At 38.8% G+C, this 17,403-nt stretch overlaps 1 protein-coding gene across 1 annotated transcript in view; it reads right to left on the bottom strand.

The window, feature by feature from the left end:
- Positions 1 to 7,349, bottom strand: part of NUP107 (nucleoporin 107) — a 53,827-nt gene extending 46,478 nt beyond the window's left edge. Inside the window, exons 1-5 of the mRNA XM_049883826.1 lie at positions 7,257 to 7,349; positions 4,882 to 4,973; positions 4,313 to 4,399; positions 3,460 to 3,575; positions 196 to 334 (exon numbers count right to left, since the gene is read on the bottom strand). Coding sequence (XP_049739783.1) covers positions 196 to 334; positions 3,460 to 3,575; positions 4,313 to 4,399; positions 4,882 to 4,973; positions 7,257 to 7,264 — 442 coding nt within the window. The 5' untranslated portion in view covers positions 7,265 to 7,349. The remainder of the gene's footprint in view (positions 1 to 195; positions 335 to 3,459; positions 3,576 to 4,312; positions 4,400 to 4,881; positions 4,974 to 7,256) is intronic.
- Positions 7,350 to 17,403: the final 10,054 nt, after the last annotated feature.

Here is a 17,403-nt window from a genome sequence, read left to right as displayed (position 1 = left end):
GCTCTGACTGAGAATGAATGTGAGATTCTCACCCTTCTAAAGCTACGGCCATCAAATGGCTTAGTCGTTATCATAACTAATTAGCTTAATAACTTATTATTATATTGTAGTGAAGCTCAGTAGCAGGAGAAGATAGTTCCCTTGGTCTAAGAAATGAAACAAGCTGTTCTGTCACAAAGCTCAAATCCATTTTACCAGCTTCTCCAGGATCATCCTCACGCAGCATAACAGCACTGAGGGTTATGTCCTCTGTCATGTTGTGGGGCTCTGTGAAAAGCCCCGAGCGCTGTGATGAGAACGCAGTTGCCCAATTACTGTCATCCAAATTAGTTACCTTAAAAAAAAAATAGGAAGATACAGAAAAATTATGCATCTATTATCACTGAGTGAATAAAGATTCACAAAAGTAAAAGTAACTGATATAGAATTATACACATGTATTTTCTTTTTCTGGAGGGACTCATAAGAAACTATTAACACTGTCCACCTCTGTGGAGTGGGAAGTGCAGACAGATGTTGATGGAGGTTTTACTTTCTATTTTTATACTTTATAAACCTCATGTATATATTTCTCATTTTTTAAAAGATAGCCACAGCAATTGCGCTCCTAGGTATATACTCAAAAGAACTGAAAACAGGTACTCAAAAAAAACACAAAACCTTTTTTTGTACATGAATGTTCACAGTGGTACTATTCACAATAATCAAAAGGCAGAAGCAACCCAATGTCCCTCAATGGATGAATGGATAAACAAAATGTGGTATATATACACAATGTAATACTATTCAGCTACAAAAGGGAATGAAGTACTGACACATACTACAACATGGATGAACCTTGAAAACATTAAATCAAGTGAAAGGAGCCAGTCACTAATGACCACATATTTATGATTCCATTTGTAAGAAATATCCAGAATAGGTAAAACCATAGAAATAGCAGATTGGTGGTTGCCAGGGGCTGGGGGAAGTAAGGGGTATGGGAATTAACTGTTTAATGGGCACAGGGTTTTATTCCGGGGTGATGAAAATGTTTTGGAACTAGACAGAGGTGGTGGTTGCAAAACGCTGTACATGTACTAAATTGTTCATTTAAAAATAGCCAATTTTATGTGAATTTTACCTTGGGGGAAAAAAGTCACAGGGGTTATTTTGTTAAGGAAAATTATGTTTTGTTTTGGTTTTAATTGCTTTATTCTGTGTACTACTCTATGCTATTTTTTTTTTTTAAGCCAATAAATATTATATTTTTTAAAAATTTAAGCTGGTATTAACAGGTAAAATAAGAAAATTCTACTGCTCTAAATTCACCTCAATTTCTCACTTTTGGGAAACTGTACAGGAGGAACAATAGGGTTCCTTCAACAAATAAATGGCAATTTAAAAAAAAAAAGGACAGAGGAACTTAGAGATTAAAAGACTTACAAGACATAGCAAAAAAAAAAAATAATAATACAATGGGTTGACCTTGTTTGGATCCTGATTTGAATAAGCAACCTAAAAAAAATCTGATATAATCAAGGAATTCTGAATAATTAATGAAATATTTATTATTATACACACACATAAATAGATACTTGAAATGATAGAGGGATTAGTGTGTGTGTTGATTAGATGTGTTAATGGTATCATGCTTATGTTAAAGAACAGAGTCTTTCTGTCTTAGAGATACATACTGAAGTATTTATGGATGACATGGTCTGACGTCTGGGATCTGTTCTAGAGTAACACGGGGAAGTACACGGAGATGCAGATGAAACAAGATTAGCTGTATGTTGGTAACTGCTGAAGCTGGGCAATGGCACATAGCGACTTACTCTACTACTCTACTTTTGGACGTGTTTGAAAATATCCATAATAAGAAGCTAAATAAAATTCACCTTTATTCAAAATCCAGGGGTAAGCAACAATTAAGATATGTCTTTAAGTATCTCTCCAAGGAAAAAAAGCTAAAGGTGGGTGCTGGGCCCCTGTGTATTCATGAGGTAGTATCTATGGACCGAAGACAGCTCTGCTGCAACTACAGGAGACAGTAATATTTCACTTCCTTCTGCAACTTTGCATCATTACTGTAAGGACCAAAGTGAAAACCTTAAATAGCAATAACATTTTATACTCAGAAAACTACTTTGGTCCACAGTCAAATGGTGGTAGGCATTAGGTGCCGTTGAGTTGATTTCAACTCACAGTGACTCCATGTGACAGAGAACTTCCCCATAGGATGTCCTAGGCTATAATCTTTACGGGAGCAGATTACCGGGTCTTTTTCCTGCAGAGGCACTGGGCAGGTTTGTATTGCCAACCTTTTGGTTAGCAGCTGAGGGTGTAACGGTTTATAAAAAATAGTAACATTGGGAACAATTTACTTCCATGAGGGCAACCTGAAGACCAACTTCCTGGCTGGTATTAAAACTGGCCAGACAAATCAGGAAAATTCTTTGACTACAAAGCAATTTCCAAGCATTTTATAATAAACCATACACATTTTCTTTGCCCTGGCATTTAAGAAAGCAACAATTTCACTATTATTAATCCTGCAGTTCTGACGAAATATACAATAATAAGTCACCTTCTTTTGCTTAAAGCCAGAGACACAACAGTCACTCATGTTTTTAAATTGGGCAAAGTAAACGTTGCCAAAATAAACTAGTTTCATAAGCAAACTTTTCAGTGACTAGATCTTTAGGTATTAAGACTCCAGAAATTCACAAGATTATGGTAAATACTTTAAAGATCGATTTAACCTTCCAAAGACAAGGAGAGGTTTAACACATAAAACCATTCTTCGGAAAACAATTTAGACTATTACCCTTGTGTATCAAAATCCCTTAGCCTTTTAGGTAGGCACAGAACCAAAAATAGAGGGGACAATTTTGTTTTGGGAACTAAACGTGCCGTAATTTCTACTCCTTCCTCTCAGCTAAACACAATTGTTTTTCTATAGAGTATTCTAAAACCCTATGTTGGGGCATTCTGCATCACAGTTTATATGACAACATTTCTTCTGGTATTTTCAATATTGCGCTGTAGTGATTCTGGAAGAGTGCCTCATCTACTTTCGCCCAGATTTCCTCTTCTTTCCCCTTTACCACGTTGTCTCTCTTCCTTATGATGGTCTTCAACCACCCCTCTTAAGCTTCCTACTCTCCTGTGCTTACAAAAAGGCCTCAGCTTTTACAGCCATTGGCAGCCAATCACAGAACTTATTTCTTATGGTCAGCAAACTGCCAGTTTAAACATCTGATCTGCATTTAAATGTTGCCGATGTCACAGCTTCTACCTGTGATATGCTTAAAATTTTCAGGTTTCTGAATGCCTAACCAAAGTATTACTTCAATCCACATAACCTAGAGTTGCTTTTATGATGAATATGACTTCAGCTCTCATTAAAAGGCTTTTCAGTTGAATATAATACTTTTATAAAAAGGGGGAAAACTTCAGCCCCATTTTTCTACATACCATGGACAGATTTCCCAAGAACCCCAAGGATTGTGTAAGCCGGGGAGACCTTCCTCCTGTTCCAAGAATGCAGGAAACATCTGGTTGCTTTAGTAAGCTTCGGTTTGGTGGAGTAACTACAAACAAAAAGAGGTTAGTAAAAAGAATCCAAGGTGCATCAGCACTGATCATCAAAACAAAGCAAGCAATCAAACGTAAAGAATAATTTTCAGTTATTTAGATTCTTACCAAATATGTATTTTAAATCATAACATTTTCACGATTCCAAGAGTTAACTTCTTTTTGTAAATTTGAGTTTCTGGTACTACTGAGCCTATTGGAAAACTTTTACTGCAAACAGAGAAGCTTTCGTTATAAAATAACTGAACACTAAAAAAGTATAGTTAATGCAGTCTTCATATTCTAGTATTATGAAGCATACTGAGGTGGCAGTATAGTGTAGCAGCTCTGGAGTAAGCACAATACTGTTTGAATCCTGGTTCCATTCTTACATACATACTTAGCTATGTTACCCACATTACTTAGCTTCTTTAAGTCTCACTTTTGAAAAATCAACCAGTGAAAACTCAAAGCCCTATGGATCACAATAGTCCAATCCTGGGGTTGCCATAAGCTAGGGTCAACTCCACTGCAACAAAGCCTCACTTTCCGTTTTGGTAAGATGGAGATGCTATCTATCCCACAGTTAATGTGCATTTATGTAAAGCACAGTAAGCTGCAATCATTAAATAGTGGCTGCATTCATTATTATTATTATTGATACTGCAGCCAAATATATTCATTATGTGTATAATAAATATTAATTGCTATCATTAATGTTATCATTCAATGCTTTAAAAGCAAAAAATCTTACAAGGCTGTCGAAATGAGCTGGGAGTTCGAGGAATAACCTGGTTTTTTGGTGTAGTGTTAGCACAATTTTCGTCTTGCGATGCTCGAACTGTTAGGAAAGTTAAGAAAAGTTTCCAAGTAGAAAAGAGATCCTTTAAGTTAGAATTAACCGTATTTGCACTATACAAAACATGGGAATACATATTTAAAGAACCAGGTATTTTACAGCTACCTTTTTTTAAAGAGTAAATAATTCTGTCTGCCATTTAAATTCTTAGATGTCAGTAGTAGACCACTGTCGTTCACTATGAGTTCTTAGTTCAATTCCAAATTAAAAAAAAAAAATCTATAACGTCAGCAGAAGCTAACCATAATGACGATCAGCAGTAAGATGGTACAGTCTTATATTGAGGGAAATATAAATCTTAATCTCATTACCAAATAACAGTATCTGTGGAGTGAGCAAAGCTAATTTCTGAAGCATTTTATTATTACAGTTAGTGTTCAGTATCTCTCATAAAAAGAAGTCTATAACCCAGATTCCAAACACGTTGCAATTTTTTATAAATATGCGTAAAATGTAAAGGATACTTAAAACTCTTTTTTGAGCACTCTGTTTCCGTGCAGTCCGAGTCACCTCTGCCTCTCGGATCGCAGGGGATAACATCTCTCCAAAGCCACTCCTAAAATAGTGAATAAAGTGAAATGTGAATAAAGTGAAAATGTAGCATTCAGAAAGAACTTTAACATCATGATAAAGGACCTTGAGTCAGTCAAGGTATAGGTAATTCCAGTAGCCAAGACTTTGATCTTTTTGTTTAGAACGCCCTCTTCACGCCAAATTCTGATTAAGCCTCAATCACACTCAAATCTTACCAGCACAAAGGCTTCTTTGACTTTTACTACATTAAAGTTTTCTCCTAGGGAATTACTTCAACTCTTGAAATCTGTATTAAAATAACACTGTTTTAGATAACTGCTTAATGAATGTAAATCTTTCCCCTACTGGATTGAGATGTTCTCTAACTGCAGGGACCATATCTTAAAGGATCTTCCGTAGTCTCCAAAGTACCTTAAAGCATGGGTACTAAGGAAAAATGTGTTGCTTGAGCTGGTGAAATAAGTAAAAAAGAATGCTAGCGAACTGGAGAGAAATGACCCTTCAAGTCATTTCTCGATATGGTGCAATAAGGCATCTCCTCTCGCAGTATCTCCTCTCTCACTACCTGTAATCTCTAACGCTCCAGATCACCCCTACCACTCTCACCTGAAGGTCTAGAAGCTAAACAGTACAGATTATGAGGCCTCTTTTAAAACACATATCGAATATGCTTTTTTTCCACTTAAAACCCTGATAGCTCTCTTTATGGCTTATAGAATCCAGTCCAAATTCCTTAGCCCGGTATTTACAACCTGACTCCAGCTTACCAATCCAGTCTGAGCACCAAACATTACTCCATACAAACATACACTGCATGTGACCATTCAGGTACACAGAGCAAGCACCTTCATACTCTCACATCTTTGTACATGCTGTCCCTTTTACAGAGGTCTACTTTTGCCCTCTTGTCCACCTGGTGAACACTTACCTGCCTACAAGCAGCCTGAGGTTAAGAACTCCAGCAATGGAGACACACAGATTCAGGTTTAAAATTTGGTTCTTCTATTTACCCTGGTGGCACAGTGGTTATGAGCTATCCTACTAACCAGAAGGTCAGCAGTTTGAATCCACCAGCCACTCCTTGGAAACCCTGTGGGGCAGTTCTACTCTGTCCTATAGGGTCGTCGAGTTCGAAGAGACTCAACGGCAATGGGTAATTTTGACCAGAACAAATCTGTCTTAGAAAAAGCACAGCCAGAAAGTTCCTTAGAAGCGAAGATGGTGAGACTTTGTCTCACATACTCTGGATATGTCATCAGGAGGGATCAGTCCCTGGAGAAGGACATCATGCTTGGTAAAGTAGAGGGTCTGTGAAAAAGAGGAAGACTCTCAATAAGATGGACTGACAGTGGCTTCAACAATGGGCTCAAACATAGCAAAGATGGTGAGGATGGCGCAGGACCAGGCAGTGTTGCATTCTGTTGTACACAGGATCGCTATGAGCTGGCATCTAATCTATGGCACCTAACAACAACTATTATTCAAAGACTAATTTGAAAGCTACCTCTTTTGAGAGGCCTTCCTGCTACCTCCCTTGACAGGGAGACTATGCTTCCCTCATTTACGTCAACGAGCGTGCATTACAAAACATTTATCACTTTATACTGTGTAGTTAAAACCCATTGCCAGCGAGTTGATTTCCAATCATAGCAATCCTGGAGGGCAGGGCAGAAGTGCCCCATGAGGTTTCCAAAGCTGCAATATTTAGAGAACCAGACTGCCCCATCTTTCTCCTGCACAGCAGCTGGTGGGTTTGAACCACTGCCCTTTTGGTTAGCAGCAGAGAGCCTGACCACTGCTTAGTAGTCTCCCTCGATACACAAAGAATCCCCCGAGGCAAAGGACCTTGATTAACTCATCTTTGTCGCCAGCGGCCAGCACAGTGCTGGCTCATAGAAGGAACTCAATAACCATCTGCTGGGATTTGGAATCAAATTCTGGGCTGAGATTCCAATTTGTCACTGACTGGCTTTGCGATCTCCGGCAGGTCACTTAGCATCTCGAATCTGCAGCCGCTACTTACCTTGCCCACCCCAAGAGCAGAAAATGATGTGGCGCCAAAACGCCGAATAGGTCGCAGGGCCCCGGTAGGAAAGCAGAGGATTATTATTACCCGTACTCTCCATCCCCCAACCCACACCCAGAGGCCTTTCCTCCGTCAGCTGCAAGTCTCCCAGTCCGGGAAGAGTCCTGGGGGAAGCAACCGGGACCTCTTGGGCTTCCTGAGTCGGGTTTCACCTATTTCGTTCTGCCAATAGACAGAAGGGGCAAATCTCTGGGCTCGGTTGTCACCATGTGAACTGACCTGTCCATGGCTACAGCCCTCTCCTCCAAAAAACTTGCAACCTTGGTTCTAGTTTAGCCACCGCGTTTCAGCCTTCCCGCTCTCCGGAAGCAAATCCTCGGACCCGGAAGCATACCCACGCTGACCCATCCCCAGAGGAAATAAGTGGGAGGAGAAAGGCAAAAACTCCATCTAGCGCATGCGCGACTTGTTCCGTCTACCGCCGCAGACCCAGCTGGCGCAGGCGCAAAGGCATGACAGTTTTGGACTCGAGCGGGACCTGACCAGGCCGGGGAGGGGCGGGGCCTCACCAGGCTTGGCCGTTACTTGTAGCCGCCACTTCGCCTGACTGATGTTTGTGGGAGTAGTCCAAGGGCTGGGTTATCATGTTGGGAAGCATGTCGACGTACACTGCTTGTATAAGAAAATATGAAGCCATTTTCTGGTATTCTCGGTCAGAATGAGCCAGGACTTGGAATTCAGACGTTGGAGATCTTCCTACCCCGCAGGGGTCCCTGTCTCTCTCAACTCCACTCACCTTGTTTGAATTGTGGTGTAACCCCCTACAGTTTCTTAGTTGTTTTCCATAATTACTATTTGTCTTTTACTTGGTGTTTTTTCCTTGTTATGAAGAGAAGCAGCATGAAAGTGTTAGTATTGCTCTCTATTTGCCTTCCAGCCAAAAAGTATATTCTGGTCTCGAACGGATCTATTGAAGTTTCACCTTAGACATTGAGGAACAGATTTAATTCTGAAATCCAGATTTCTGGGGTCCATGGAGTTGAGGTGACACACCCAAGCCATTGCTTTGAGATCTTCTTTTGAACCTGGAGCCTTGAAAAAATAGGTTTCTAAAAGTCACCTTTGAGTCAAACAATGGTTTAGGTAAACCATTAAAGTAAGACCAATTTGCCTTGGGCATTGTGTTGTTTTGAAGAATTCAGTTTCAGGAAACAGACGTCAAAGGTCAGACTAGAGTTATATTTTAGGATACATTAGTAATTATTTTAATTGTTCATCAAGACAATGCTGTATGAAATTTCCTGACCACAAATTGTTTATCAGCTCTGTACCTTTTTCCATGGCAATGTTGATAAGATGGGGTAGAAGAGTCTTTGGAAGTTTTCTCATTTCTCAGCTTTGAAACTCCCTAGTTGAAAATCGTGTATTAAGTAAACTCAATCAATTTCCATTATTGGCTTAATAATGACTCTTGTTTTAACAGTATTTACATTCTAATTCTGGGAAGCCATCATTCCCAGGAAGGCCTTTCCATGTTTTGAATACCGTGGCGTTTTGAATAAAGGTGGCTTTGATGTCCCCTCAGAAACCCTGTGGGGCACTTCTACTCTGTCCTATAGGGTCGCTATGATTCCTACTGACTGAATGGCAGTGGATTGGTTAGTTGGTAATATAGGCTTGAACCCTCTGGAGTATTCCTCATCAGTAGATGGAGATAACACCTTTATTACAGAGTTGTTGTGAGGATTAAAAAGGAAGATGGCAAATTTACACTGCACAGGGTAGATCACTGAAATGTTAATTTCCCCCTATTGGGTTGAAATATTGAAGGCTTCTATGGGCAAAAACATTGAACAATGCAGGAAACATCAAAAGAAGATGGAAGGAATACACACAGTGATTGTACCAAAAACAATTGTTTGACGTCCAGTCATTTCCAGAGGTAGCATATGATCAAGAACCAATGGTACTGAAGTTCAAGCTGCACTGAAAGTATTGGCAAAAAAAAAAAACTCGTCTTCAGGAACTGACAGAGTACTAATTGAGATGTTTTAACAAATGAATGTAATGCTGGAAGCACTCACTTATCTATGCCAGGAAATATGGAAGACGGCTCCTTGGCCAGTCAACTGTAATAGATCCATATTTGTGCCCATTCCAAAGAAAGGCAATCCAATACAATGTGGAAATTATTGAATAATATCATTAATATTACGTGCAAGCAGAATTTTGCTGAAGAGCATTCAAAAGCGGCTGCAGCAGTACATCGACAGGGAACTGCCAGAAATTCAAGTCAGATTCAGAAGAGGATGTGACACAAGGGATATCATTGCTGATGTTAGATGGATCTTGGCTGAAAGCAGAGACTACCAGAAAGATGTTTACCTGGGTTTTATTGACTATGCAAAGACATTCGACTGTGTGGGTCATAACAAATTATGGATAACATTGCGAAGAATGGGAATTCCAGAATAAATTGTGTTCATGAGGAACCTATACATAGACTAAGTGACATTCCTTCAAACAGAACAAGGGGATACTGTGTGGCTTAAAATCAGGAAGGTTGTGTGTCAGGGTTGTATCCTTTCACCAGACCTATTCAGTCTGTATGCTGAGCAAATAATCTGAGAAGCCGGACTAGAAGAAGACGGCATCAGGACTGAAGGAAGACTTATTAACAACCTGTGATATGCAATTGACACAACCTTCCTTGCTGAAAGGGAAGAGGACTTGAAGCACTTACTGAAGAAGATCAAAGACTACAGCCTTCAGCTGGATTACACCTCAACATAAAACAAAAATACAACTGGATCAATAAGCAACATCATGATAAATGGAGAAAAAGATTGAAGTTGTCAAGGATTTCATTTTATTTGGATCCACCATCAACACCCATGTAAGTTGTTATCATTAGGTGCCATCGAGTTGGTTCCGACTCAAAGCAACCCTGTGTACAACAGAACAAAACACTGCCTGGTGCTGTGCCATCTTCACAATTGTTATGCTTGAGCCCATTGTTGCAAATATTGTGTCAATCCATCTCATTGAAGATCTTCCTCTTTTTCGCTGACCCTCTACTTTACCAAGCATGATGTCCTTCTCCAGGAACTAATCCCTCTTGGATAATATGTCCAAGGTATGTGAGACATAGTCTCGCCATCCTTGCTTTTTAGGAGCATTCTGGCTGTACTTCTTCCAAAACAGATTTGTTTGCTCTTTTGGCAGTCCATGTTATATTCAACATTCTTTGCCAATACCATAACTCAAAGGCATCAATTCTTCTTTGGTCTTCCTTAATCATTGTCCTCATGCATATGAGGTGACTGAAAATATCGTGGCTTGGGTCAGGTGCACCTTAGTCTTTAAGGAGACATCTTTGCTTTTTAACACTTTAAAGCAGTCTTTTGCACTGGATTTGCCCAATGCAATGTGCTGTTTGATTTCCTGACTGCTGCTTCCATGGGTGTTGATTGTGGAGCCAAGTAAAATGAAATCCTTGACAATTTCAGCCTTTTCTCCTTTTATCATAATGTTGCTTATTGGTCCAGTTGTGAGGATTTTTGTTTTGTTTATGTTGAGATGTAATCCATACTGAAGGCTGTAGTCTTATATCTTTCATCAGGAGGTGCTTCAAGTCCTGTTCCCTTTCAGCAAGCAGGGTCGTGTCATCTGCATATCATGGGTTGTTAATGAATCTTCTTCCAATCCTGATGCCCCGTTCTTTTTGATATAGTCCAGCTTCTCAGATTATTTGCCCAGTATACAGACTGTATAAGTATGGTGAAAGGATACAATCCTGATGCACACCTTTCCTGACTTTAAACCACGCAGTATCCTCTTGTTCTGTTTGAACTAATGCCTCTTGATCTACGTACAGGTTCCTCATGAACACAATTAAGTGTTCTGGAATTCCCATTCTTTGCAATGTTATCCATAATATGTTATGATCCACACCATTGGATGCCTTTGCATAGTCCATAATACACAAGTAAACATCTTCCTGGTATTCTCTGCATTGCAATGGGCAAATTTGTTGCAAAAGACCTCTTTAAAGTGTTGAAAAGCAGAGATGGCACTTTGAGGGCTATGGTATGCCTGACCCAAGCCATAGTATTTTCAATCGCCTTGTATGCTTGTGAAAGCTGGACAATGAATAAGGAAGACTGAAGAAGAATTGATGGATTTGAATTATGGTGTTGGTTGGTGAAGAATATTGAACATCCCATGGAGTACCAGAAGAATGAACAAATCTGTCTTGGAAAAAGTACAGCCAGAATGCTCCTTTAGAAGGGAGGATGGTGAAACTTCATCTCACTTTAGACACATTAGAAGGGACCAGTCCCTGGAGAAGGACATTATGCTTGGTAGAGGGTCAACGAAAAAGAGGAAGGCCCTCAACGAGATGGATTGACACAGTGGCTGCAACAGTGGGCTCAAACAGCAAAGATTGTGAGGATAGTGCAAGACCAGGCAGTGTTTTGTTCTGCTGTACTTATAGGGTCATTATGAGTCGGATTCAAGTTGATGGCTCCTAACAACAACAGCAATCAGTAATCTACTTGATGAGTCACACCCTGGTGCACTCTCATTCTCTCTGCCTCCTAATTTTCCTGTGCAATAAACAGTGCACTTGTTCTTTTATGGAAAGTGAGACGTGGTCCTAAATGATTTTTGTTAGTACTTCAGCAGGTTTACTCAAAGTGTGAGCCGGTAGTTCAGGTTCTTGCCACACATCCCTTGGCAATTGAATTCCAGTGTGTTTTATTTGTATAAGGTATAGTTGAAATGATTGACCATAAGGCACATAAGGAGCTGCTTTGGGCAAAGGATTAGCCATACATTCAGTTCATATTCAAAAAACAGGAAACTTGTTGAAAAATGCACTGGGGTTCACTTTTGACGTTTTTCATTAGTAGGCAGGAACACAGTGCTGCCCCCAAACATTTTAGAATATATCCATTTGATTGCCTTAAAATTATGTGGAATGAAATCCTTGTGTGGTATATATTGTATACATGTTTTATATTCAGAATTCTTGGTTGCAATAACTGAAATTCACTGTGGTTAACTTAAGCAAAAGGGAGTTTACTGGAAGCGTGTCAGGAGTTCACAGAACTATTAAGAAGCTGACACAAAGGGTTGGGAAAGGACAGTTCCCCAGGCAGCTAAAGGCCAGGAAATAGCTGTATCAAAGGTACTCAAACCTCAACTGTCTGATTTCCAGCAATGCTGCCTCCAGCAGCAGAAGGAATCAAAACCATTACTTTTTTTCCTTCCAAACTTTTTATTTTGACAAATTCCAAGCCTATAGGAAAGCTGCAAAAATAATTCAGTAAACATACATATATTCTTCACCTAGAATCACCATTCACTATCTGTTTCCTCAGATCGGCATTCGTGCTTGTATTCTCTCTCTCTTTTCTGCAGAATCATTTGAAAGTTAGTTGCAGACATCATGACGCTTTACTCCTAAATACTTCAACACGCATCTCCTAAATATGAGCGGATAATCTAATAGGCAAGGTAAGCAAGGATCATTTCCCAGGTCATCTGTAGGGAACAATTTCATATTTTTTTCACCACATCAAAGATTCTACTTCTAGGTATGGCAGGCATCTTTCTATCTCCCAATCCCACAGCACTTTCCGATAGAATCAAAGCCTCTTTTCTAATTTACAATCCCTGACAGGGGCGGATGACCCGGTAAACGTGGGCTTATTTGTGCTTACTTACTAATTTTAGTGAACAATTTCACATGGGTTTCACTTTGATGTGGGGTGGTGAAACCCATGTAAAATTGTCAACAGGTTAGTAAGTAAGCACAAATAAGCCTGTGCTTACCTTGGTTATTGGATAATCTGCTCCTGCCTAAAAACAAGGACAAGACATCCTCCCACATAATCACAATTAAATTTTCACTCAGAACATCTAACATTGATGGGACAACATTACTAACATATTCAGATTTCCCCAAATGTTCCAAAAATCTTCTTAACATCTGCCCCCATCATGCATTTAGTTTTCATGTCTCTTTGGTCAATTTTAATTTAAGAATAGTCCCCCAACCTTTTTCCCTTCTAAGTCATTGATATTTTGAAGATTCAGATCAGTTTTTGTAGGATGTCCTTCAACTTGGATTTGTCTGTTTTCTCATGATAAAGTTTAAAAAATTTTTTTTGAGGTGCAGAAATATTACATAGGTATCTCTCACTTAAATCACATCAGGTAGCATATGAGGTCAGTTTGTTTCAGTCTCAAAATCTGCCCAGCCCACCAGGCCCCTCCAAGAGAAATCATCTTTTCACCTGGCGCACTTTTCTAGCTGCTGTCTTTTCTCTCTTCTTCCATTCTTAGCCAAGCTTCTGTTTTAGGAAATTTTAATTAGCTATAATTGGGTTTCTTCCTGTAAATCCAATATATGTGTCTATCACAGAAAAGTAAGAAAACAGACATAACTAAAAAATTCTTATGATCCCGTTAACTGTATCTGACTACAGCTCCACAAAAGCCCCACATTAAGAACTGCCCACCTGAGTCCAGTTAACCCACAGACCCAAGAGAAATAATAATAATACGTTGTTTTATGCCACTCAGTTCTGGGGTAACTTGGTATGTAGCAATAGCTACCTGGAACAAGTAGGATTTATCATACAACACCGTTTGATAATCTACTTTTTCACTTAAAGATATAAACATCTTTTCATGTCAAAAATTGTATCATTCTTAATTTAGCCAAACATTTTGAAAGAGTGACATTCCTTTTCGTCTCCACTTACAACATAATCTAATGCAGTCTGACTTCAACCTCCCACTGCTAAGTGAAATCTGCTCTAAACAAGGTCACAAATGATCTCTCTGATAGTAAAAGCTTTTCATTTCTCATCATCTTTGGAGCATTTTGCACCATTAAATACTCTCTTCCCCACCATTCTCCTCCACCTGGGTGTCATGACTTCACTCACGGGCTTCTTGTACTTCTGACTTCTCCTGGCTAGTCTTCTGTGTGGGCTTTTGACATCTTAAATGCTATTCTCCATGGTTCTCACCTAAGCCCTCTTTTCTTCAACTCTGCACACTATCCTTAGGCTCCAAACTACCAACAGTTTCCTAATAGGTCTCTGATCCATCTTTCTAGCCCAAACCTTGATTTTGTATTGCAGACCCATGCATCTGATCGCTTACTGGACATGTCCACTTTGAGGATTCAGGGCATCTGAAATTTAGCATGTCCAAACTCCAAACCTGAACTCAGCTTGTCTACATTTCTCTCACTCCCCAACAAAACAACACTACCTCTCCTTCTGCATTTTCTATCTTGGCAAATGGCCACATCCAAGCCAAAAATATAGAATTTAATCTCTGTAGCGTTGGTGCTGTATCTTTCTAAAGATTGTTGAATGATTCTTCTTTAACCCTCACATCATTGGTCACCAAAACTTCAATATGTCTTCCCACCGCCATTGCCACCTTCTCAGTCCTAACTCATCATCTCTTGCCTATATTAAGGTAGGTCCTTCAAGTCAATTCCTTTCTTCAAACTGATAGGAGACTGACCTTCTAAAAATGCACAGCTGATCATGTCACTCACTCTTCAGTTTCCCCCGATCTCCGTATTAACTCCAAGCTACTTGACTCAGCCTTCATCTGACTTACCTGTCTGATACCGTCTTGCTGTTATCTCCACCTCAAACTCTATATTCTAGCCATACTCGAGTACCGGTCCCCAAACAATCTGTGACAATTTGGCATATGTTCTCCACTCCTACTAAAGGGAGGCAGAAAGGGATTATACTAATGCCCACATCATTGACTGCTGTGCAGTCATTAAAAGGATGTTTAGAGAGAGCTTGTAATTGCTTGGAAATGTTTATGTTTTACTTTAAATAAGGAAGCAGGTTGCAAATTGTATATATCCATCTGCTCACAAACAATGTAAAAACACACAAAAAGTACTGAACAAAGGTCATACCAAATGTTGATAGTGGTCATCTTTGATGGTGAAACTCTGGCTGATTTTGTTTTTATGGTTATTTTGTCCAATTCACTGTATTGGATGGTGAAACTCTGGCTGATTTTGTTTTTATGGTTATTTTGTCCAATTCACTGTACATTTTTAAAACAATTTATTTCCATAGCATGGCCCAATGGAAATTTAAAGAAATATTTTGATAAATTCATTAAGAATTTCAGTGAGTCTGATGTGAATCTAGTTAAGTTATGGCAGGTGCTTAAGTACCTTTGGCCATGTTGAAAAGGTAGTTAGGTTTTGAATGAAGCTGTAAGATACACAACAGCTTAAATAAAACAAAAAAGTACTTAGATTATTAACAGTTTGTGCAGATATGAGATGGTGTTTTTTTACTTTTAATATTTGGGGAGCATAGTTTTCTTCTTTGGGCTCAAAACATTGCAAACATGCTGTTATAACTTCATGATATTCTTCTTATCTACAGGAGTGAAAGTGTAGAAAGATTAAGTTATTTACTCCAGGTCATGGACTCAAATTAAGCCACAAATGAAAAGCACAGTAAATATCAATGAATCATGAATTGAATGCAAATACCAGTTTTGGGCTGAGCCATGAACCACAATGTATAGTTTCATTTTTATGGTAAATATATAGCAAAACATTTGCCATTTCAACATTCTTCACACGTACAGTTCAATTAATGTTTATCATGTTCAATCATCACAATGTGTAGTTTTAAAAACACGGCTCTGCTGAGGCAACATTGCCTGAGGGCTAAGAGCACAGTCTTGAAAATCACACTCCCTGAGTTTGAGTCCCAGTTCTGCATGTGATATTGAAAAGTAGTTAAAACACCAGTAATGCGAAGTAGGACAGAGCTTTGAGTGTATTTTAGGGAGAGCTGGCATGATATGAGTTTGGTACAGATAGACCAGGCAGTAAAAAAGATCTAAAAATGTTAAATTTCAAGAAGTTTATGAGTCAGGGGAGGAAAAAGAAAATTGATCGTGGAGTATAAACTTCTGTGGTGAAAATTCATAGGTGTTATTTGAACTTTATGTACAGGAGAAAAGCTAATGGAAGGACTCAATGAGACATTGATATGATTCTAGGAAAGGATGTGGTTGTGGTAGTATCAGGAAGCTATTGATTTGATACATTATGTCTTCTCAGAAATGGCTTTTTTGCAAGGAGGAGTAGTCTGAAGAAAAATGCTTTATTCTGAGGTCAAATGGGGTCAGAGTTTAAACATGGAGTCCACTTGGTCCTTGTTTTGCCATTTGAACAGTGTAGTGTGTAGCTTATGGACTCTGAGGTCACTTTGGGCATTATTTCACTCTCCACACTTCATTTTCTCTTCTGTAAAACTGAAATAATAATAGTATTGTCCTCAGAGCTTTATTGGCAATTAAATAATATTTATGTAACACTTGAGAGATGGCATAGAACAACACTCCTTGGGTTGAATCCTGGTTCCCCCACTTACTAGCTATGGGACCCTGGACAAATTACCTCTTTATGCCTCTGTAAAACAGAGATGATAGTACCTACTTCATAGATTTATTGTGAGGATTAATTACCATATGTAAAAGCACTTAGAACATTAGCATTTAATAACCATTCAATAAACATTGACAAATATTATAATGCACAACACACAGTAAATATTCAATTAATGTTGCTATTTTATTTAGCTCCAAGAAGGCAGGGACTGTATCTGTTTTATTCACCTCTACCTACTGGCATTTAGTAGGTGCTCAGTAAACTTCTCTTGAATGAGTGGGTCATTTTCAATCAATATGATTGCATTCAATTCCTCAATATTCTAGCAAAAGTATCTACATTTGTATAATCAGATTGTAACATTTCATTTTTATTACATTCTATTATATATTAGATTCTTCATGATACCCTCTAACACTTCAAATGATTTATCATCTTAATCTGTAGAGCTTAAAAACAGGAAGAACCCTGGAACAAATTGTTTTATAGCATTTCCTCTTCTTTAGTGTGGTAAAGTATATGTTAACATTTGCCATTTCGACCATTTCTATGTGTAAGATTCAGTGACATTAACTACTTTTACCATACTGTGTAACCACCACCACTATCCATTTGCAAATTTTTTCATCACCTTTGACAGAAACTCAGTGCCCCTTCAGCAATAACTTCTCTTCCTTCCCACCTGCCCCTGGTAACCACTAATAATGTAAGTGGGATTAAACATTATTTGTCCTTCTGTGTCTGATTTCATTCAGCATAATGTTTTCAAGGTTCATCCTTGGCATAGCATGTATCAAGTTTATTTCTCTTCATGGTTGAATAAGATTCCATTGTATTTAATTGCTACATTTTGTTTATCCACTCATCTGCTGATGGACACTTGGGTTGTTTTCCACCTTTTGGCTAGAGCGAATGCTGCTGCAACAAACATTGGTGTACAAGTATTTGTGTTGT

The sequence above is a fragment of the Elephas maximus genome, chromosome 4, assembly GCF_024166365.1.
Source record: "Elephas maximus indicus isolate mEleMax1 chromosome 4, mEleMax1 primary haplotype, whole genome shotgun sequence".
Classification (NCBI taxonomy): Eukaryota; Metazoa; Chordata; class Mammalia; order Proboscidea; family Elephantidae; genus Elephas; species Elephas maximus.
This window is presented reverse-complemented; position numbering and strand designations above follow the sequence as displayed.